General features: G+C 45.9%; 1 protein-coding gene across 10 annotated transcripts in view; it reads right to left on the reverse strand.

Moving 5' to 3' along the window:
* Nucleotides 1-657: 657 nt before the first annotated feature.
* The window catches only part of RFX2 (regulatory factor X2), a 60700-nt gene continuing 37949 nt past the window's right edge, over nucleotides 658-23408 (reverse strand). For 7 of the 10 annotated variants that reach the window (XM_074808660.1, XM_074808664.1, XM_074808666.1 and 4 more), the window contains 13 exons: nucleotides 21244-21318; nucleotides 14741-14922; nucleotides 12334-12453; nucleotides 11116-11231; nucleotides 10105-10223; nucleotides 9668-9780; nucleotides 7467-7618; nucleotides 6461-6558; nucleotides 5699-5848; nucleotides 5100-5308; nucleotides 4609-4762; nucleotides 2893-2935; nucleotides 658-2738 (listed from right to left, as the gene is read on the reverse strand). In XM_074808660.1, coding sequence (XP_074664761.1) covers nucleotides 2629-2738; nucleotides 2893-2935; nucleotides 4609-4762; nucleotides 5100-5308; nucleotides 5699-5848; nucleotides 6461-6558; nucleotides 7467-7618; nucleotides 9668-9780; nucleotides 10105-10223; nucleotides 11116-11231; nucleotides 12334-12453; nucleotides 14741-14922; nucleotides 21244-21318 — 1641 coding nt within the window. In that variant the 3' untranslated portion in view covers nucleotides 658-2628. The remainder of the gene's footprint in view (nucleotides 2739-2892; nucleotides 2936-4608; nucleotides 4763-5099; nucleotides 5309-5698; nucleotides 5849-6460; nucleotides 6559-7466; nucleotides 7619-9667; nucleotides 9781-10104; nucleotides 10224-11115; nucleotides 11232-12333; nucleotides 12454-14740; nucleotides 14923-21243; nucleotides 21319-23408) is intronic. The other 3 variants (XM_074808667.1, XM_074808665.1, XM_074808658.1) reach the window with 2 other exon arrangements.

Here is a 23408-nt window from a genome sequence, read left to right on the forward strand (position 1 = left end):
ATCTAGGAGGGGCGATGGGGCCAGAGGCAAACCGGAGCTGGGGGGGTTTAACGGGATCATTTTGAGCTGCGCTTTGCTTTCCCCTCGCAGTCAGGTATGCTCGGGGTCAGGAGCTGCTGCTCGGCCCCCCAGGGAGCCAGGGGGAAATAACGCCCTTGCTCCAGCCCTGAGCCTCAGGATCCAAAGGAAGAGGCTCAGGCGGGTCCAGCCATCCCTGCAAGACCAGGCATAACCCAGAGGGAGAGGGAAGTAAAGACACGGGGGGAAGAGGGGCCGAGGCTAAACCTTCCCCCTCCCAAGGGGTCAGAGCAGGATTATCTGTCACTTGTCACATCCCTGTCCCACTGCTCCCATCCTCCACAATTAGTTTGGAAGCGTAATTAGAAAATGCTTCTCGTGGTCCCGTGCTCAGCAGCAGCCCGACCTTTCAGCCTCTTCTCCCCTCCACGAACGCTGGTGTGATGGACGTGTTACCCCTACAAACCAGCTGCTGTTTCGAGGTGAATCTGCCTTCCTGCAGACACCACATCCCTGCCCAAAAACTGCTTTAATTAGACTGCACGGGGCAGCTCCTGCAACTCCCCCCGACACTGCAGGGCTGCAGCATCTGCCTGACATCTCCTTCCAGTGATTAAAGAAAAAATGGGACCACAACAATTATTGTACAGGCCTGAGCATTTGATATATGTTTATTGCTATTCGGGTTTAGCTGGGAATTTTGTGCATTTCGGGTTTAGGTGGTTATCCAGACTCCTTGCACAGTGCTGCAGAGCTCCAGAGCATCTCATTCGCACGTCCGTGGTAAGCAGAAGGTGGCTGGGTTCGGTCGGAAGTGGCTGCAAAGAAGAGCCAATGCACCAGCTGAAGTTAATATCACACTCAGTGGGAGCAGGGGAGTTTAAGACTTTGTTGCTCAGTTGTTTTTTTAGACAATCTTATCTCATCAGCAGAATCTGAAGTGCAGACTCTGACCCAGGGAGTATTCATTGTCATTATTTACAGATAAATCCGGCTTTCTCACTTGTCTCCTGCTACTTCAATATGAGACATATACAGACAAACATCACCCTGACAGACAACAGCACGGGACAGTAAGAGGGAAAGATGTGCCACTACACACACTTTCTTTTTACTTTCAATTAGCAATATTTTTTAAAGTGTCACAGCTACCTTAGTACCATTTGGAATGAGTAAATAATATATTTGGATAGAGTATACTCTGATATGCAAATGTACACGAGACCCCTGGAAAAGCTCACATCAAATACTGTATCATTAGAAATAATAATAATAAAAGCTATTTATGACACGGCCTTTATTCACAGAAAGATTTGCCCCAGGGCTTTGTTTTGCACCTTGGTTTGATGACAGATTCCACCCCCCTCCTCTGCCCTGTAGTCCACATCAGCCCAGACCCCACAGCACATGGAAAAGGAAAATAAAACCCCGCTGGGGCAGAAGCTCCCCCAGCTCAGCCCTACGGGAGCCACCACCACAACGACGCTGGAGAAGGCAAAGCAATTCAGCAAGGGGAAACGCCCCCGCAGTGTTGAGCACACCCGGGGCCCGTGACAGCCCCACGCTGCCACACGGGACGGGCTGTTTTATCAGAGTCCGAGCTGCGCCGGCTCGCCCAGAGCGGGGGGAAGCAGGCACGCCGGCCCACCCTAAGGCACTGCAGTCGCACACCCTCGCCCTCCGGACGCAGCTCCGCAGGCAGCTGCACCCCACCTTCAACATTTTAGCAGGACATCAGCGAGAATTTTACAAAATCCTGGACATGGGACCAGTTCCCCTCTGCCTGGGTACCCTGGTGAGGCTGGGGATCGCCCGGGGATCGTCCACGGGCATCAGAGCGCAGGGGGCAACGAACGCACGTTGCGACCAGCTGCTGCTTCCTCAGAGTCCTTTGGTATCTTGAGTTGCCCTGACAGTGTCCCAGGAGCACTCGCGGAGCAGCGATGAAACGCCAGGCTGGGGAGACACGGGAGCAGCTGGGAACGCTCGTCCCGCAGTCCCAGAACGTGGACGTGTCGGTCCCAGAGCCTGCACGTGCACCACTCCACCGGGACCAGCCTGGAGCCCTCTCCCCAGGCGGGTACAAGAGAGACGTGCTGTCCCGCGCTCCCCGGTACGAGTGATTTGGCAAAGCCAGAGCCAGGACAGCTTGTCTTGAAAGGCTGCAGGAGAAGGGTCAGGTAATTTTCCTTCTTCTTGGGCACTGATTGGTTCAAGTTTGTATCACAGTGAAGTCTGAGAAGTGGGGAAGAAACCCAAACCACCTTCCCTGAAAGAGAAAGCCTCGTTGGCCCGGCTCGCTCGGGCTGGAGAGGAGGACAGCCTCTCCTAGCCAGGCACATCCGATCCGCTGCTCACCACGGAGGCTTCCATCGCTCAGCAGCAGACGTTGGACCTTCGCCCTCTCACGCTGGAGGAGAGCAGGCGGCCACACCAGCCCTGTCCCACCACCCACCCGAGCTCACCCCCGGAGCCCATCCTCAAACACAAGTAAACATAAAGAGAAACTAAGAGGCACTAATAACGCAGATACGGGGAGGCTCAGGCTTGCGACTGTCAAACCTGGCTCCGGATGTCTTCATCCAGCTGGAGAAAAGCCGAGTCCCCGTTTCAGATCTCCTGCAGCGAGTGGCCGGGGTCGCTGCGTTCCCTTTTCACCAGCGGCTCCCCCAGGCGCCGGGAGTCTGTGTCCACCTCGCTGCCCAGGTCACTAATGTCATCTGCAAAGGACAGGTCTCAGCATGAGAGTGGCGACCGGAGGGGAAGAGGGTCTTTTCCCCAGCAGAGCCGGGTGGAAGAGTCAGCACGAGGTTCCCCCTCCCACAGCGACTCAACCCTGACCCAGCAGGACTTCCCTTGAGGGAGAGGAAGTACCTTTGTCCAGCAGTGTTGGGGACAGGGATGTGAGGTCACCAAACTGAAAGAAAAAGGAGTTTCAAGGTAAGTGAGGCTTATTGGAGACTGAAGGTGCCAGATCTGCAAGTTGGCATCTATTTCCAAGCAATTCTAACAAGCAGCTTAAGGGCTCAGGAGAACCCACAAGCATCAGCAGTGCCGGTGGTGAAGAGCAGAAAGCAAAACCAACCCCGTGTTTTGGGGAAAAGTCTGTCGCTGCCATTAAAACCTCTGGGCAAACACCACTCACAACAATCCAGGGCAGGATCGAGCTCTGGAATGAAGGGAGAAATTTTTTGATCTCCCAAGTTAAGGCCAAGTGCTGCCCCAGACCAAAGGATGGTGCCTTTTCTCCAGCCCTCTGCATCTGTCAAGGAGAGTGCTCAGACACGCCAGCTATTCACCTCTCCTGGGACTTGACCACCACTCCACCTCTCTGCAACTCTCTGCCAAGCCTTTGCATTCACATCAGGAGAGTGCTTTGGCTTGCAAGGCCACGGTGCCAAGCGTAACTAGAGAGCTGGGAATATATTTGGTTCTGGAGATGTGTTGTATCCCTCTGTGATAAGGTCTGAAACACTAAATTGCTGTAACAATAATGCTGAAAAGTCATGCAAAGTTGGGCAGCAGAAGGAACTGAGGAGAACAGGAGTTATAAAACCAGCAGTGGAAATGGAAGGACACAATTCATCCTCTTTTGCTGGGAAGAATCAGCCTCCTCCTGGAGAACAGAAATATTGCAAGAGTTTAATGAAGGGAAGGCAAAACCTGAAGGATGAAAGCCTCCCACAGCTGGAAGCCACTCTCTGCCTTTCATGTTCCTTTAATATCAATAAAGAGGTTTTGCAGGGAATAGTGAGAACTTGCAGCACTGCTGACTTGGTGCAACAGCACGGGTCTAACGGGAGGGGAAGGGAAAGCAAAAGGCATGTAGTTGATTTGTCTGGCTCCCCTGCATGAGCTCCGTGGAAGGAAGAAAACAGCACGAGCTCCAAGGAGCAAATGAGATCGGTTTTAATCTAACAGTAGTTTCTATACTGATGTCACAGGTTGATCAGGGGCTTTTAAATCTGTGCATTTCAGAGCGAAAAATTGGATGTGGTTTCAGCTAGGCAGGACAGGACCTGCCTGCAAGCCAGGAACCAGATTTACTGTCTGATTTGCTAAAAAAAACCCCCCAACAATCCCCCCAAAAAACACAAACAACCCATCATTTCTCTTCAAGTCAAAAATGGAGAGTGTGGCTGACTGTGCACGGAACTCTGGAGCTTGCAGAGGCCTGAAGAAGTTCAGTGAACGGTACCACTGAAAGTTACAGGGAAAGTAACTTTTGGACCTTTTTTTGTTTGGTTTAGTTTTTGTGTTTGATGGGACTTTGCTCTGGCAGGAACCCCAAAGTCAGGTTGGTACCCACAAGTCATGGAGAGAAGTGGGGTGATCCTTTTCCTCCCTCCTCCAGGCCTCCAAAGCCCAGCTGATGCTCAACTGCCCCAAAACCCATCACTTCAGGTATCAGTGAGCCAAGATGCTCAAGGAGCTGGATCCTTGTGCCAGGCACTCAAAACAACCCAGTAAATCTTTTGGCAAGGATGGTTATAAACACATGTTCAGGACATGGTGTGGTTTGTGAACCAACTGTATTTCTTCAAGCACTACTTAGTTTGGGTTTGTTTCTAGGGAACAAACAATTCTCACCTCTCCCATTACAGCAATCGGCGTCTCCCCTGTTGCCTGGGCAACACGATGCTCTACCAGATAAAACATGTATTCATCATAGAGCAGGCGAATCAGGTGGAAGGAACCAAAGCTGGCAGCACTGCGCAAGGTGAGGTCACGGATCACCATGGAGCTGGAAAATGGCCGGGAAACAAAATATTTGGGTTGTGTTTTACACTTGCATCACGGCTGATGTGAGTTCTTGTCCCTGAAGGTACTGAGTGACACAGTGCTCTGTTTCTACCTCTAACCCAAGAGTATCAAAGCCCTTTAAGAAATTAGTTGATGGAGCATCCTATCCCCATCCTGAAATGATACAGGAGACACAATGCTCCCTCCTGTACCAGGACAGAGCAACAGTTAACCAGAGTTGCATGGGAGTAAAGAACTTGGCCTTGGCTTTCCAAGGAGCTGTTTACATGCCCTAAGCCCGATGCAGAAATATTTCCAAAACGAGAAAGAAAATGTACCTATAGAAAGACCATTTCAACAGGAACTGCCTGGCTGCCTTGGGGAAGCTGGGACTGCCCTCGTGATGCTTCAGGACTTGAGTAACAACGTTATCCAGCCAACTAGCCCACTGGTCCAGAGAACTCTGCTGCTGCAGAGTGAGCTTGAAATCCTGCTCCAGCTTCTGTACCATGCCTTCCTCGCACTGGCACACCCACGAGGCTTGCTCCTGCTCAGGAAGAAGGGTTGACAGTTACTCATGCCAAGCCCGCATGGTTGTTGCATCCCAAGCCAGGAATTCAACTTCATTTCTAGTAGACAAGGACTCCAAACCAGCTCTGAATCATGTCTCCTCCCATCTGTCCAGACCACCATACAATATTATTACTAGGACTACACTGTTGGTGGTAGCACCACTTCTTACAGAAGTTCTTTGGTACCTTCTCCACTGTTCGCAGTAAGATGGCAAACTTACCTGGAAAAGTAACACCAAACCTGTTAAATTGTTCAATTAATTGCTTTTTAGTATTAGAAATAAGATGCTGGTTACAGGCAGACAACCTCATTGTAGAGTCCCAGTTCTAGACAACATGACCTAGGAAAAGGTACCAGAAGTTACCTGCACGTTGGCGAAGTCGACCCGATTGAGATCGCTGAGCATCTGGTTTATCTGGGAAGTGTTCTGCAGCACGGCACGGGCGGCCTGAGCCAGGTGGTTCAGGGACGTGTATCTCCGTAACGTCTGCGCGAAGGCACTCACGACCCCGACCTGCAACACAGCACACAGGGCACCGCGAGCGGGAGGCCACGGAGCCGGAAGGCAAAGTCTTCCCAACGCTGAGCTCAAGCACACAGCACACATCAGCTGGGGTAACAGAGCAGCACTTCTGCTTCTTGCAAACCAGCCTCTGCGTTTCTTTTCTTTAAACTACCGGGTTTTCACGCTCTGCCTCCAGCAGAGACCGGCAAAGTGAGAACAGGCTGCAACAATCCACAGCTTTAGGAGAGGTGGAATGGGAGCCTTAGGCTCAGTCTCTGCAATGCCCTTTGGTCCATGAGGTGTCCCTGAGCTTTCTAGTAGGACAGCCTCATTCCAGTGCAGAGATTTTCTTCCACAAAGCTTTATCTGCAATTTCAGGACGCAGGAATGGCTCAGCGGACAGAGCATCATTCACCTCTGGAACAAAGGAATTGCCCCACCTGTCCTCCCACTCCTTGCTGATTTTGGTTCATAATTATTTGTTACACCGTGCGAGTCTGGAGTACACGTAGCCAAACCCTGGCAGAGATTTCCAATCGCTGTGGAAAACTGCAACACGCACACGCACACACACACACTCAGTTCATATCCCTGACCTGCAACGTGCTCCCCCCTGCTCACCTTGGTCTGGACAATCTCGGGGGGAAATTCACTCATTGCGTTCATCAGCCACCCTTCCAAACTCTTGGCAAAATTACGAATCGCCTGTGTAAGTGTGCCTGCAAAGAAGTCTGCAGAGTTAGACGAGCTGTTCCGTATCATCTTTGGACACCACTCTCTAGCTTAGGGCTGCTGTGGAAAGCACAGCCTCTGATCTGGTTAGCTGTGATCTCCATCTAGCACCAAGGAAATCAGCTGGGTCCTGAGAGGCACTCAAACTTTTCACATTCTCTAATGTTGTTACTCAAACTTTTCTTATTTTTCTTATTCTTTCTTATCCTTTTCTTATTCATTGTCTTTCTGAACATTTTCCAAATGTTGAAGTATGCTCTTTAAAGACCCACACATGCCCCAGCATGTAGACTGACATCAGCAGCCCAGAGGGACGTGGCTTTCCAGTACTGCTCAGCCCAGTGTAGGGCAGAGCTGAGGCCTCGGGGAGACTGACACACACACTTCACTGAGCAGCCGAATTGGCGAGAAAACCCTCCACATCCCATCGCTGATCTCCCAAACAAAAGTTGACCCCAAATTTCCAGGAGGTGCAGTAGGGGACAGGACAGTCCTATGTAAACAAAGATACTGTCTCCAAGGAAACATCTCACAAGGATTAGCCGTGCTTCCTTGTGCCTTAAGCCTATGCTTTTACCTTGACTCCCAGCCAAAGTCAGGAGATGGGATATACAATAAACCAAATTTTAAAAGGCAGAGGAATTTCCAGGGGCCACAAAGTACCATCGATGCAGAGCAATGCTGCAGGAGGAATATTGCTGTTGCCGTAATATTTTAGCTTGTATTCAAAACAAAAACCTCTAAATCAGCTTTTACAAGGGAAATCTTTGTGGCAAGTGGTAGCCAGACCGAGTGAGTCACGGATGGCTGTTTGTCAGACACAACATCCAATGCCTCAGCCCAGCGGGGAGGCGGGACCAGCCCTGCCCTCCTGGCCACGCTGCAGGGTACTCACTGGGCACCGGTCTGAGCACGTCTGGGATGAGAATCTCCACCAAGGCCTGGTACAAGATGTGATCGCAGCTTCTCATCCATTTGAGGATGGGTTCGTATTTGCACAGAGTGATCAGCTTATCTTTCGGGAGGGTCCCTTCGTGTTCTTCTTCACTGCAGGAGGAGGAGGAGGAGGGAGGAGGGAGGCAGAGTCAGCAGCAGGTTTGCATTCAGCGCATTCACCCTTCCTCTTGATTTCTAACCCCGGTTTTCAGCAGAAAAAAGCCATTCATGTTTCTTTCAAAAGGAAATATCTGATTGTTTGTACAAGTCTTGTCTGACTCTGCCAGTACCCCTCTGTCCATGGGGTCGGAGCTCTGACCAGTTTTCCCTCAAATCAGCCTGCCTTCGCTGCGCCCACCCTCAGCCTCGGCTGCCTTTTGCATGCTCACGTTCATGGGAACTGTACTCCAGTACAGCCATTTCAGCAAACACAGGCTTAGCTGGTTCCTCCTTACAGACCCAGCTATTTCCAAAACCTTCACACCTCTCTCCTCTCCCCCCTGCTCTAAACCTCCTCAGCTGTAGCAGTGGGGACCCAAAGTTTCCAGCAAATGTTGTTTGAGCAGAGTATCCGGTATTGACAGATACTATAAATGGTTTCAAGGTGTTTAACACCTTCAAATGCTGAACGTTTACAGAAGGAAAAATATCTGGTGTTTTGATGAGAACAGAGCATATTGTCTCTAACTGAATGAGGTCAATCAAGCTTGCATTATTTTCACTTTGTGGATGTATGGAAACTTTTTCTGCACGGTTATGGCATAAGATATTTGGTTAAACAGCAAACAGAGAAAACCAAAGCCTTAATGCAATGCCAGAGCATCAAAGCAGAGCTGCTCACACACTACGCTGGGAACTGGGAATTCAGAAGGGACTTTCCCCATGTATTACATCAAAACCATTAAAGCTAAGCCTTGGACATACTATAAAGAGGCACTTACAGCCTCTGCCTGGGCAGTTTTAGCAAATGAACTCCACAGGCATACTCCCAGAACACTCACATGGAGAAACTGGTCATCAGGTACCTCACCTTTCTGTTAAGTGGAACCATATTCTGCATCTTATCATGCTTTCAAACAGCTTGCCACTTTGATAATATTTCAGGTTTATATTTGTATATATATAAAGCAAGGGGAGGGAGTGCTTTATTTACCCATCTCGGCTATTAGCCGTGGTATGGAGAGGTGCTAGAGCACACAGCCTTAGTGAGACAGGCTGGTTTAGCCAGAGCCCTGCAGAAATGCTGCCTCCAGTATCCAAGTGAGCCTACCTGTACCCAGCACAGCTCTCTGTGCTGTTGTGACATGCCTTGGAGATACACCCTAAACTAAAAGAGATTCTGAAACAATCAAACACAGCTGCAGTCATCCTCTGCGGGAAAATAGCCGTTGGGTAACATTTACTGAGGACAACAGGGCCATATTCTACAGATTATTATGGGGTATTTGCCTATTACTCAAACTTCTACCATTTTTCTTCTTAATATAAAATGTCTGTATATCATCAGTAGAAGTGGATAATACAGACTTTTAATACAGATTTTAAGAAGAAACCTTCACACCTTGTTGATTTTCTCTGTTTTCACTTATTTCCATTCCGCTGTCTCTTGGCAGCACACTACCCATGCACAAAGGATGAAGAAAAGGCAATAACAACAAACCAGGCAGGAGTACAAAGATCAGAGTAGCTTTGTTTGCCTTTATCTGTCTCAAAACACGAGGCACTTAAAGATCTGGAGAGCCAGCCAAAGAAGCGAGTCAATCTAGATGTCAGTAAAATCTCAGAGCCCGAGATGTCACTGGAGACCAATACCTAATGGCTTGGACTTGTTACTGCTCCTGATGACCATGTACAAAATCAGCATCCTGCTCTCATTCACCTCTGCATTTTGGATTAGTGCTTGTTACAGGAGGTATAAGGCACAGAGACGTACATAATCAGAGCAGATGCTTTCCTCAGAGGTCTGAACTTTGTGTGGTCCTGACGATATTAAACACTTCTGACACTCTTTGTAATGATTCTGCAGGGAAGTAAATACTTTCAAGTCCTACAAAGCACTCAAAATGCCTAATGAAGCTGGAAATACTTCATGCATTTTTAAAAGAAAAAATACCACCGAAAAATGGAGCATTCAGAAAGAACCAAAGCACAGCAGTGTACCTGGCTGGCAGGGCAGTAGAGCCATCACTAGATGGTGTTTTAGGACTCCAGAAGGATTGCCACAGTTTCTCGATATAATGAAACTGAAGATTCATTACAACATCCAAAGTCGCCTAACAACAAAGAACACAAATCATTAGCTGCTCTGCTAGCGTCCTGTCGCACAGTGTAAGCATAAATTTCATGTGCTGTCATTTAGATTAAATAATTTCCAAGAAAAATAATGGAAAGGGCATTGTTTTAATAATCAACATAACATAAAACAGACCACACAATGAAAAAAATAACATAGAGAGCAATATTTGAGTTGTAATACCTAGCAAGTCAAGCATTCCCTATGATATCCTAGCTCTGCCCAAGAGCAGGATATAAGATGAGCACACGAATTACGTCTCACGTCAATTAATCAATCAATTAAAAATATTCCAAAGAATCACCTCGCAGTGTCGCCTGTAAAGAAGCTGCAGAGTTTTCACATCATTCATGGTGACCCCTTCTTGTAGGAGGACGTTACCTAGATGAGGGGCTGGGAACTCAGGAAAGACATGAGTTACATCTAGGGGAAAAAAGAGATTGGGAAAGATGGTGAGAGGAGCACTCAGTTATGCAGGACTGCAGATGAGTACAAGGTGCTGCTGTCACCAGTGGCTATCCTTTGTGCTTCAATTGGGATGAAACAGGAGAAACAAGGCCGATAATCTAGTACTTTCCCTGATTCGTGCTGTTATACTGGGCAAAAAGCAAACAACCGCAGCCCATTTATTCAGTGTGAAAAGGAAAATGTTTTTTTTCCTCTCTGTAATAAAAGAAACAAGAATACATTGTCCTCATCTACCACGCTTCCCATTAGATTTTCTCCGAAGCCTGAAAAATGTCACTTTGGTATTTTGAAAGTACAATGGAAAATATAATTGGACAGCAAACATAGCAGGAGCAATTGTATTTCAGAGAAGGCTCAGAGCTGGCCGGGATTCGGTAACTCTGCTTGAATGATGGAGACACACAGATCCACGACCAGCAGAGAGTTTGTCTCACAAGGAGAAGGCCCATACGGATCCTCTGCAGCCTTTGCCATGAAGAGAATCGCTCTTCTCCCGCTGGCTGCCTGTCTTAGCAAGGCTCTTCAGGACCTCTGCTCCTTCCAGATGATTTGGGTAAAACCAGACGAATTAAAAACATACTAAGAGGGAACCAACAGACCTGATGGCACAAGGAAAAAGCCTTCCTGTGGGTACAGGAGCTAGAAAATAAACTTAGCAAGTGTGACGTTACAAGATATAAAAAATATATATTCTATATGTATAATATATGATACTGTAGAAAAGCAAACAAATGCAGAACAGCCAGGGCTTGCTGGACAAGACCGTCCTTCCTCTTAAAGTTTTAAGCTTAAATATGAGATATCGAATACTAAAAATCTAATAATACCTAATGAGCAGTGCCCTCACCTATGAACTGCTGATGATGTTGACTTTGAGCAGCAACCGATTGCTCCGGCGTGGTGTGTGGGTTACTGTTGGACCCACTCTCTGCCATGCCATCCATCTTCTGTGCTGGTCTATACCTAAATTTAGAGCATGGTTTAGGATTTACACAGGCACCAGAAAACACGTACATGGTATCTGCAACACAGTCAGGCAGACATGAGGCTACATTCAAGGCCAGCATTTTGAGGGCTGACCATTTATATCACCTACTTAACTGGAGAGAGAAAATGAGAACCTCCTTCTGAAAATCACTCCCCAAGCCAGAATTTAAAGGGGTTAAGATGTTTGCCCAAGGTGACACCAAGAAAAACAGAAAATGAGAAGCAGAACTGGAGTGAGCGTCAGAGGGCAGACTCTCAGTCTCGGGAGCTGACTTTTGCATTTACTTTCTGTTTGGGAGTTGAAGAAATAAATTCTTCTGCTCCTTCTTCACTCCAGCAAGAACCAGAAGTGTTCATGCTTCCAGGAGACAATTCCAAATTCCCCTGCATGTTGTTTTTTGTATTCAAAATTACTCAGACACAAGACTAACCACAGCGCTACTGAACTTGCACAAAAAAGACCCAAACGAAAAACAAAACCCACCCAAGCACAACAGAAGCCCCCCCCCAGCCCTTTACACTGATTTGGCACAAATAACTCCATGGCCGAGGTCCTAAAAGAGTTGGGTCAGGGGGAGGCTGGGTCAGGGGGAGGCAGGGGGAAGTGCCACATACGGTGGCATTCTCTGGAGCAGCAGGCTGAATCAAGCTGCTGGCAAATGGAATAGGCAGATAAACACCGTTTCATAGAATCACAGAATAGTTTGGGTGGGAAAGGACCTTTAAAGCTCCTCTAGTCCAACCCCCTGCCACAAGCAGGGACATCTCCAACTCAAGCAGGCTGCTCAGAGCCCCGTCCAACCTGGCTTTGAACGTTTCCAGGGATGGGGCATCTACCAGAATTGGTTTTAGACCCTTCCACTACTGAGAGCAGCCAGAGACTTGCAGCCCCCTCTTCCACAGCTCAGCTCTGGCACTTCAGCACCACTTGGGTTTGAACCGTCCCCCTGCACTGCCTTTGCCCCCAAGCCAAGCCAAGCCCCAGGATGGGGTCTGCAGCTTTCTTTGGGAAAGGACCCTCACCCGCGGCAGCGGCGGGGCCTCGGCTCGCGAGCTCCAAGACGCTGGGAGCACCTACCTTTGCTTCTGGTGGATGGGCTGCTGCCTCATCGCCATGTACTGGGTGTCCTCCTGCAAGCGGTTCAGCGGGGACTCTGGTTTTAGACGGATCCCGTAATAATGATATTTGGAGTTTCCCCTGGAAGTATCAGCGTTGAAATTGCTCAGTGTAAGCTAGTCAATGGAAGGGACATTGTAGCCCTGCAGTTTACTCTTAGGCTTGTTTTGACAATACACCCTACTTCTTACAGCATATGTCGGTTTGCTGCCAAGCACTGTTTGAATGGCTGAACTAATGAATGCCATCATCCCCTATAAAATTTAAAACCACATGTCACAAAGTTCAGTGACATCCACATTTAAAACCCAGCAAGGTTTGTTCCAAGTAACCCATGGTAACTGGAGAAGAAGAGACAAGTGTTACAATACAAAGTGTTATTAAACAGAATGACAGAAAGACCTCAGGGGACACTTTGCTATTTGATTTGGGTTTAAGGATTTGTTTTTTCCATAAAAACAAACTTCCATCTTTATCTACACTTGGATAAAATAAGCCTGACTGAATAGTCAACTATGATAAGAAAAATGTCTGTCCGTTGCCAGCACTTTCACAGCAACGGCAACGGGCTTTGATGTGGCTTTGTTCTTGGAGTTGCTCATTTTTGCAGTTTTGTAAAAACTGAAAGCTGTTTGCAAGCAAAATTCTTTTTCCTTTGCTGGTCAGTAAAGCTGCTGAGATGCTCCTTAGGAGAATGTCTTGCCATCCCATTAGACAGATGTGTCAGTTAAATTTTTCCACCAAACTGGAATTTTTTAGTCCCCAAGCGTCTGCTTTTGGGAGCGAGAAGGACAATTATGCAGCCATGGATACATGACGACAGTATGTCCAACTTGGCTTTAGCCAATTTGTCACTAACAACGGCTGAGCTGAGTCCTCAGTGGAAGAGAGGACCGAGCCAGGGGAGCAGCAGCAGGGTCCCCAGAGCCCTCTCATTGGGCTTGCTTAAAATTCATTTGCTGTGTCACTATGACAGGGTCTGAAGGCATCTTAATTCCAAAGATGCTTCCCATTGGAAAACTACACAGAGAAATTTAAGAGAGGAATATTTGTCAAAGAATTAACCCCTTCTTCCTTGTTGGGGGAATTTTCTCTTCTCAAGGGGACGGTTGAATTATTCAGTCTTTGTCCCTGTGCCAAAGGGGTTTACACACACTGAGAGCTCAGGTATGAAGTACACTTCAGCCATGTCTTAAGTGATTTGAAATGCCTGCAGATTAAATAACAGCTGCATTTATAATCTAAATGAATGAATACAAAAATAGTGGTGGACAGCTATTTCCATATTTATTGAAGTTTACTGTGTCCTTCCCAGTCTGCACATCTGCAATTTTAAGTGGGTTTTTTGCTTGTTTGTTTTTTCTTTAATCCTTGATGGGATTAAAGAATTTCTCTCCTCTAAAGAAATTATTTCAGAGCTTTGGCACTTGAACCAATCTACAGAAATCCAAACTCTCCCCTGCTCTTCCTAAAACTGTTGCCTCCAGATTCCAGCTGTGGTATGCCCCGGACACATCTGGTTTTGTTCTCATTTAGAAGTCCAAATATCTTGAATTGTATTATAAAATCTTACAAAATCAGAGCAATCACTGTTTCTCTAGTGTATTAGCTACTTTTTTTTATATTAGAAGCTGGGATAAAATGCAAACTCAGCTGTGAAAGCTGTGCAGACACTTTGGATGCTCCCTTGAAGGGCACAGATGTAATTACAGCAAGTATGCTTTATTATGTTACGCTTTTGTTGTAACATCATATGGATCTTTGATGTTTTAAAAGAAAAGATTCTGTCACAAGATTCAGCCTGCTGCTTTGGGTATTTAGGAAAAAAGACATTTACATCTGTACAGCTTGTCTGCATCAAAGACGTGGGCACAGGTTCTGTGATGGAGGAACTTTACTGAACGGAGAAACCGTTTCACGGCACCAGAATTTTGGGCTCTGCAACTGACAGTGACAATTGTGAAGATGAGTTATTTCATCTTTCTGAGACAGGAATGGAATGAGAAGCAGCCTAGGTTCAAATAAAATATTCTTAGACTCCTTAGGAAGCAGACTTAGACCAAATTCCACCGTGCAGCTGGAGAAGGCACTGCCACCACAGACCTGGAGCCTGTCTGAAATTAACTGTATTGTCAAGCCTCTCACACCACTGATTCACAGTGAGAAAGCAGCTTTGCCTCACAACACACAGAAATTACTTCTGTGCCTCAGAATAGCAATTTCTTTTCCCACAAGATCATGGCTGGTTGTTTCCGTAGATCTCAGAAGAAAGACCTGTGCCTGCTAAATGATGCTCGGTAAGTTCTCACTACGCATCAGAAAAGTTGTAGGAGGGTTTTTTTTTATTTAAATGTAGATTCCTACCAACCTGGTTCCCAGGCGGCGAGTCCTCAGCCCCATGAACACCGAACGGATCAGTTTTCCGAAGGAAGCGGCGTTCACTGGATCCAGTTTGTGCTCCTGGCAGTGCCGCAGGTAATGGTTGTAGAGAGAGCTCCTGGGAAGGCTGACGCCCTCCGCCGTCTCGTAGTTGTCCAACAACCACTGGAGCTTTATGTATGGAAAACATAAATAAAGAACACATGAAAGTCTAAAGAGGGCTGGAACGGGCTGTGTCAAACAATGTCAATGCTTAAACGTCAGGTGAGCCCATCTGACATTGAGTTCAAGAGAACTTAAGGCTGGGTAGTTAATTTCTGTAAGTTAATTTAAATAACTTATGCTGGTTGCATTTTTATAAAAGTAAAAGGACCCCCAGCCCAAAGCTAATAACCCAAACAAAAACGCTGTCAGATTTTGCAAAAGCATTAAAACATAGTCTGCCTGCCATCTCAGTGTCCACCTTGGATTCGGATTAATTCCTGCAGAGCCAAAATAAAGCTGGAAGAACTCATGTTTTCCAAGAATAAAGATGTTAAGATACCGCCTAAGAGGAATAAATTTCAGGGGAACCAAACATGCTGCAAAGCCTTTATTAATTTGAAGATTGGCATGTCTGCAACTGTTCCCTTAACAATAAAATTAACGGTTACCAAAGCAACCTTAAGAATCTGAAGGGGTCCATCTATTTTTCAAAATTTACTGTCTGAACTTCTTTTGACATTTGTGTTGATTAAAGATTGCAATTAATATAAATTACTTATACCCTGTCGGTCTGAAAGGGCAGGCCTGGCACACAATGTCAGCACTGGAATTAAAATGCAAAAAGACAAAATCCCCAATCTGTTTCAGTTGGCTAAATGACTTCAGCATCAATAAATAAGCGTTATATTAAGTGAATTTTTGAAGGAACTAGATGAACGAATGGACTGAAGTTAATAGCTTTGGGAAGAGCCCTTTAATTGTCGTTAGGGACATTTGGGATTAACATTTTCAAGACTTCCCGCTCCACCCAGGCCTCCATCCTCTCATGCACAAGAAGCACAGCTCCACCAGAAGCAGCTGCACTCGCAGCAGATCAGCGGCCAAACAAGACTCAGGTTATGGATGCCAAAATATGAGCCACATCATCTCCTTCTAACAAATAGTTCGAGCGCATATTGTAATTAAGCACAAACAAGTCTAGAAATCAGCGGGATTTAACCATGCCCATGGATGTACAAGTTGGCCCGTGCTAAGTCCTCTCCACTCGTTCTCCAGTATCTGGCTCTTTTCTACTGTTTTCTCTTGGTGAAACTTTGGGCTCCCAATTCACCGCTATACTCACGTTTTCTGTCAATAACTCTGTGAAAATACAACCTGAAATGTGCAAAGACATCTCTGACACCTCACTCCATTGAGTTATTTTCAGTTTACGTGTTTCATACCCAACTTTGCTCTCACACAAAGGCTTTTCACCACCTATGAATGCACATTCTGTGGTTATCACTCACGTATCCAAATTTAAACTTCTGCTACATAAAATGAGCTGAATCCAAAGCTGTACAGTTAAAACTATTTCATTCATTAGCTGGGTTTGATCCAAAGCAACCACAGGTTCAGATGACTGGATCCATCATTTTTGGTGGCCACAGCTGGAAGAAGAAAAACCATTTTCCCCTCTGTCCTGCTGTTTACAGAGCTGCTTGTCACCTTCCCACCTCCCTCCAGTGACATATCACCTAAGACAATCTTTGATGTGTTCTTCCACAGATTAAGACCTTTCTGACCTCGGTGTTTGCTAACGATCCGCGTCCCTTTGTGCTCTCACCTGCAGAAGAGACATCCCTGGGAAACCCTCCAGAGCCCTTCTGTAGCCCTGAGCCTCCCCCACCCGTTAAGCTAGCTCTAACAAAAGTGGTTTTGACATAAAAGACCATCAGGACCTCAGTTTTCAAGTAGTCCACATCTGTGCTAATTTTGGCCCATCCCCTGTATTTAAAAGATTAATAATTAAAAAGGTTTGTGGGGTTTTTTTAAAACCATTTATTTTATTTATCCTACAGAAGATACAGAATGTGGACCAGCTATTTATTTTCTAAACCTGTTCTAATTCCAAGCCTTAAAAAAAAATATAAAAGTTGCATGTTACTACGGAAAATTCATATATAGGTAAAACCCTTTCATTTAAATTTGATCCTGGACAATTTCAGTCTAATCCCAGGTACTTCTAGAATATTCCCTTCATCTTCCAGCTTTCTTTTTCTGCAAGTGTCTTTTTATACTCCTTTAAACATTACAGAGTTTCACAATATGAACTCCCACTATTGAATTAGAAATCTATTACGAAACGCACAAAAGAGCCTAAAAAAGAAATCTGTCAGAATATAATTTTGAAAACATGATTTTTGCTCTTCCTGCATTAGTAATAACAGATCAGGCACTTAAAATGAGAACATTAAAGATTCTTTGCATTTGTGTCCCTTTTTCTGTTTACTTTTTGAATTTTGCTCAGTTGTGACGACGACAAGATATTCTACAACTTCATTTCTGTTTATACTGCAATCAGGTTCCAATAATATCACTATGCAGCTGTATGCTGCTGTTTGTTATAGGCACTACAGGGGAACATTTAAACTTCATTTCTCCTTTAACTTTATTTCTATTGACTGTTTGTTTTGATTAAAAAAAAAAATCTTTAGCAAAAACCTTGTCCTTGTTCGATTCAAGGGTGGCACTTTAAGAATGGAAAAAACGGTACGTGAGGCTCTCTGAGAAAAAAAAACACCACCTTTTTTTTTCTGAAAGTCCAGGTTTGGAGAGGTTTTCTTATGGGCACTTCTATGAAAAAGAAACCAATGAAGACATACATTTGTAGCTCACATTTAAGGTGTTTTTATCTGAAACTAAAAGGAGCAGGTTCCTAAGTCCCTGCTCAGTCCAGCTCAGAGTTAGGACGGACCCCTGACCACCCATGTGCCTGCTGAGCATCCTGAGCTCGGGGAGAAATGCTTCCCTTGCACCAGGAGTTCCCTGCTCAACCCCACCGATCCTTTGCAATTAAAGTTTCATCAGAACCTATATATTTTCTTCAAAAGTCTCTTTTCTAGAACAAGTGCCTGTCAGCTCTGGTCCCTTGCATAGTTAAGCCCCGAGCCATCCGTGTACATGAGCACAAGCTCCAGCATTGCCTTTCTCCACCAAGCAGGAGATTCATCCTTCCTTAGGTCATTACATTCCTCCCCCGGCCAAGGGAGAATTATTCCCTTTAACAGGTTTCCTACTTTTCTGTTCAGTCTCATTTTAGGTGTTTCCACCTAAACACCATTTAGGGGTAAGACCTTTTCCTCAGTGGAAAAACTCCATCAGCACCTACCCTAAGAGCCCTGCCACCCACAGGAAGGAAGTCCAACAGGTTTTGGGGGGTTTATTTTGGTTTTTTGGGTTTGTTTTTTTTTTTACAGGCAGTGAGGAAAAGATACATCGTCCCCCTACTCCTATGAGTGCTATGGATATCTAGGAGCTGCAGGGCCTCAGGCAGATTATAGCTTCCTACTGCTTCCTTATGTGCCTAGCTTTAGGCACTTGTGTACAAAAATTTTAGTCATTTTTCTCAAATTTCTTTGTATCATCTGCAAGCTCATAATTGGAAAGAAGTAATCCTCTGACCCAGCGACTCTGGAGTATTCTTGTGAACAGAGCTTTTTCAGTAACAGTAATAGATTGACATGATTTCACTAGAAACATCATGTGTCGTGGGTATTAACATTAGCTTAGGCTTCCAAATTTGATATTTCAAGTGCACTTAAATAACCTCTCAGAGAGCTTTTGAAGCTAAATTAAGTTATCAAGTGTGGCTCCATTTCACATTGACTTTGTTTCAACAGCATTATGTAAAAAATTCCCTCTTGACTGATACCCCTTTATTTAAAAAAAAAAACAAACAAAACCAAACAAAAATTTCTGGCATGAAACATTCTGACAGCAACAAAATAAACCATTATCCCAAGAATTTACAGATTTGCAAAATGTGAAATTTAAAACAAGAGACAGAACACTTAATGAAAAACTCTGCGACCTTAAGACTAAAAGCAATTAAGTCACACCCAATAGTGCAGTCAGCGTTATCTTGCAACTTCCTTGGCTACCAGCTTTTGTCAAGCTCCTCTTTTGCTTTCAGCCTTGACAAATCACAGTCACCTGCAGCTTCACTTTCTGGTTCTCACAAAATCTGGTGTCAGTCACACAAGCATTTGGGGTAGATACTCCTCTATCTGGTTTTTTGTTTTGTTTTTTAAACATAAAAGAGGTGGGAACTGAAACATCCTGGATAGCAGAAACCCTTGTAACACAGCACGTGCCAGGGGACAAGTGCAGAGAGGTTCTGGGCTGCACAATCCTCGGGCTGTCCCTCACACTGTGGCTGGGAGTAACCTCTGGCAGCCTCCCGTCTCCGGGTGGTAGATGCCCCATCCCTGGAAACGTTCAAGGCCAGGTTGGACGGGGCTCTGAGCAACCTGCTCCAGTTGAAGATGTCCCTGCTCACGGCAGGGGGTTGGACTAGAGGAGCTTTAAAGGTCCCTTCCCACCCAAACTATTCTATGATTCTGTGATTCCAGCCCTGCCTCCTACTCAAACCAGGGCTCACTTCCAAGGGTGGTCAGGTCCCTCGGTCCAGTCAAACGGCTCATTCAGTCGAGCCCTGAGAACGTCCCCGGGCAGAGGCCACGCAGCCTCCCGGGGCAGCGGCACCGACCTTCCTCCAGCTCTGGGAGGAGATTGCCCAATGCGGTTCTGCAGCGTGCTGCGTTTCCGACAGGCACGGCTCGTACCATCGTCTCCTCGTTATTCCCACATGCCCACAGACATCGCCCCGTGCCCTGGGAAGGCAGAGCAAGGCCACCGGAGGTTCACAGGGCAGCAAGGGCCCCCCGAGTTTCCTTGGCTCAGGCTCTGCGCCTGGGCAGAGGGAATTACCCAGCCCTGCCCAGGGCAGCACATCGCTTGAGCCCGGACTGACAATTTCTGCAGGGACAAGCGGAAAGCTGATGTGTACACACATGCTCGGGAAGTAGTTTATTTGCTTTAGAATTTATAAGAGAACTTAAGCCTTATGTCAAACTATGAACTGTAACCTGAGAAGAGAAACATTAAGTTCTTTACTTTCTACCCTGCAAGACAAGGGTGGGGAAGATCTGGTCAGAGGCTGGATCAGGCCCCAACTCCATCCTGCACAGCCTGCGGCCAGATGAAATCTCTTTTCTATCTTTGTTTTCTTTCCTCTGCTCTTTTTCTGCTTTTCTTCAAACCTCCTTCAATACCACATCACAACCCACCCCGTCCTGCTCTGCTCTGTCCCTTTCTGCGCTGGGACAAACAAAAAAAATTCTGCAGAGCAACATCATCCTTAAGACAAATCTGCACAGTGCTCGGGGCACAGCACGGGCGTGTGAGCACAGCCACAGCCTGGGACAGGAAGGAGGCACAGAGATGCTCAGAACAGGAGCATCTGATTCTGTAGGTTTGTGTTTCCCCAGCTTCAACAAAGAAACCTTCAATTTCTAGAAGCTGAAATAAGGATCCAGCTCATCCAGGAGCCCTGGCTTGGAGTTCAACATCAGCTTAAGAGAATCAGACTGTTAGGTTTAATGTTCCTTTTGTTTTCTCAGGCTGTTTCTCTAGGGTGAAGAGGGCAAAGATTTTTTTTTTACAGGACCTAAGAATGACAACAGATCTGCCCTCAAATTCAAAGCAAAAGGAAATCTGTTAGAATAACAAAGTACCACTTTATGTACTGTGATTTATCAGTGCAGAACATGCTTCAGCCTAATCCAAAACACAGTGAAGTCAAGGCAAGAGCGACGACTTCAACAGGACTTGAATTAGACCCTTCAAATCTCACACAAGCATGTGCTCACTATTAAGCATTACTGCAGGGGAGCCATAAACCATGATGCAGAAGGCCCAGTAGAATAGTGGGAACTTCACACAAAGCAGGGAAATCGTTGGCATAGTGAGAAGAGAGAGGTCTAGCAAATGGTTTTAGCATAGCATTGTGACAGTAATGGTCTTCCTGAGGCACAGAAAGAGGCAATAAAGGCATTCACAGGAGTAGGATTTTGGTATGCGCTATCTAAGGGATATCTGTGATGATTCACGCCAAGTTATTGCTGTAGAATTGCAAGTTATTTTCCAGCCATCTTTCAATTCCAGTGCAAGGAAAGAACTTCCTCAAATGTGTTTATCTAATTGCCAGCAATTTCCATTGCAAGGCAGATGAAATAAATAAACACAGGGTAGAGGTAGTTAACAGAATCCAGAGCATCTCATAAACAAACATTAACATCACGGCACTTTTTGCAGATTCTTTTTTCTTGGGAAGAGGCCGTTTTGGGCAGCACAGCTGAATCACAGGCTGCTTTCAGTGGCTCGTGCTGTTGAATACACCAAAGGGCTACAAATAATGCTCCTACCAAAGCAGGAAAAAGGTTGTAAATTCCGATTGTAACTTACATGGCTGTTGAGCAAACTGCTTTTGTGTGATGTAATCCCTTCATTTTTTTGTAGGTTTTCAATCGCCATTTCAAGCTAAAGAAAATGTGCACAGGGGAAAAAAAAAGGAAAAAAGAAAAAGAAAGGAAATCAGATAGTTAGCAACAGCCAGGATTATTATTTCTTTATTAATATTTGAATGATTAATGCTTTATATCAACAGGCTTGTGAAAAAGAGGTACAGATGAGGCACAGTCCTTATGGGATGAAGCTGCAGAGACGTTATTGGATGCCATGCAAACTAGCAACACAGCAAGAATCCCTATTAGGGTGAAAGAGCGAGACCAGGGGCTTTTGATCTTCCACTATATGCACTGCCCATTTAGAAAAGAGAAGCAGTTTTCCATCTCCTTTCCCCTTCGTGCCTAGACTAAAACACACCCGACAGATACGCTGCAGCAGGTCAAAGGAGATTTGCTACAGAGAAGGTGCATTTTAGGCAGATCTTTCAAGGAAGACCGGAAGTAATGACTTTGGTTATTATTACTTCTTAACGTTTTGACAAAACACTAATGGCAACTAAATAAAACAGGGGCACAAGGAGGGCTGACACACAGACTGCCTAAGCTGGAATGGGTAAGAGCTCTTTGCTACTGAAGAGAACTGCAAAAAGACTCTGAAGGGAGAAGACAGTTTTCAGTTAAGTGAGCTTCTTCCCACAAAGACATGCTGGCACATCTTGATGCTACTTGTGCTCATTTCCATTGATCTGAGCTTCTGCAAGCAGAGTCACGGTGAGGCATTCCGGCCCCTGACGAGCCCCCGTGCTTCCCTCTGTATAGCTTCTGTTCTAAACTCAGCCCAGCTGTGGCTGCTGCCTCATGCTCCGTCCAACCCTCTCCTGGACCATTCTTGTCTTCTCCTTTCTGCTACTGGAGCTCCCTTGGCAATCTCTAGGAAACTACTTAGCAGATGTCTGCTGGTTCCAGAGCTTTAGTGCTCCTGAGCACAAGGTTTTTGTAAATGAGGAATGAAAAAAAAATAACCTGAACAAAAAAAAAAAATCTATTAAGGGACTCGCAGGAGCAGAACCTGCTCCAGTAGATGTTTTCAAAACCCTGTTATCTGTGACTTGTTAGGGCAGGCAGGGGAAGGCAGCACACATCAGCCAGTAAAACTTGCAGCCAGCAGCTATCTCGAGCATCTGTCCTCATTGTACATGCATGGTTGTGCACTCATCCGTAGGCACATGCACAAAGCGTTGCACAATGATCTGGGAGAACAGAACAAATCAGATCTAACTTCTGAAGTAGCATTCAGCAACCAAAGACAGTCTGTGCCATATCCATGTCTGAACGTGATACTCTGTCCGAGCCCCTCCACCACACGTCCCTTGGTTTCCATCCAAAAGTGCCATCACTGTGGCAAGAAGTTATCACTGCATCCAAAAAAGGGTCAGTCTAAGACTATGTGTCAGTGGTTTTTGAGAAAACTGTCTTAACACTGTGAAGTACCATGAGGAACCAAAGACTGATTGCTGATGCAGCCTTCAGGAAATGAGTCAGTGTTAGAGGGAGACACCATTTCCTTCCTCTGTTCAAGGAGCAGCACAGTGCCAGTTGAGCAACACCTCTTATGCAAACACACAAACACTGCCTGTCCTTCTGGCATTTTGGTAAGTGTCCCATGCAAACGGACACCCTGCATCTGCAGAAAAAGTATTACAGGGGAAAGACTAAAAGCTCTTAAACAGCCCTGCACGAAGGTGAGGAGCTCTGAGGACCTACTTCTGGGAGGTCTCAAGGATTTCCTCTCAGTATAGCCTGCTTTAAATGAAGATTAACAGTGCTCTGTTGGCACAGACATTGAATGGAACCGCTTCATGTGCTGCGTCAGCCCATTTGATGGAGCAGAACATCATTATTCCAGCAAATATGGAAGACAGGTTTCTTTAAATATTTGAAGATCTTACTTTAGTGTACATACAGTCTTTACCAACCATCCCTCAACCTCCTGAGGCAGCTCTTACACCATTGCTAAATCTGAAGCACTATCTAGTTCCAGTCTCCTCTGAAGATAGATACTCTCCTCACTTTCGAGGTTTCAGTGCCGGCTCTGCCTCAAGCATTCAACACCCTCCAAGCCCTCTCGCTTCCCCATTCCTTGCAGCTGCCTCTCCTGTTGCC

The sequence above is a fragment of the Strix aluco genome, chromosome 29 (assembly GCF_031877795.1).
Source record: "Strix aluco isolate bStrAlu1 chromosome 29, bStrAlu1.hap1, whole genome shotgun sequence".
Lineage (NCBI taxonomy): Eukaryota > Metazoa > Chordata > Aves > Strigiformes > Strigidae > Strix > Strix aluco.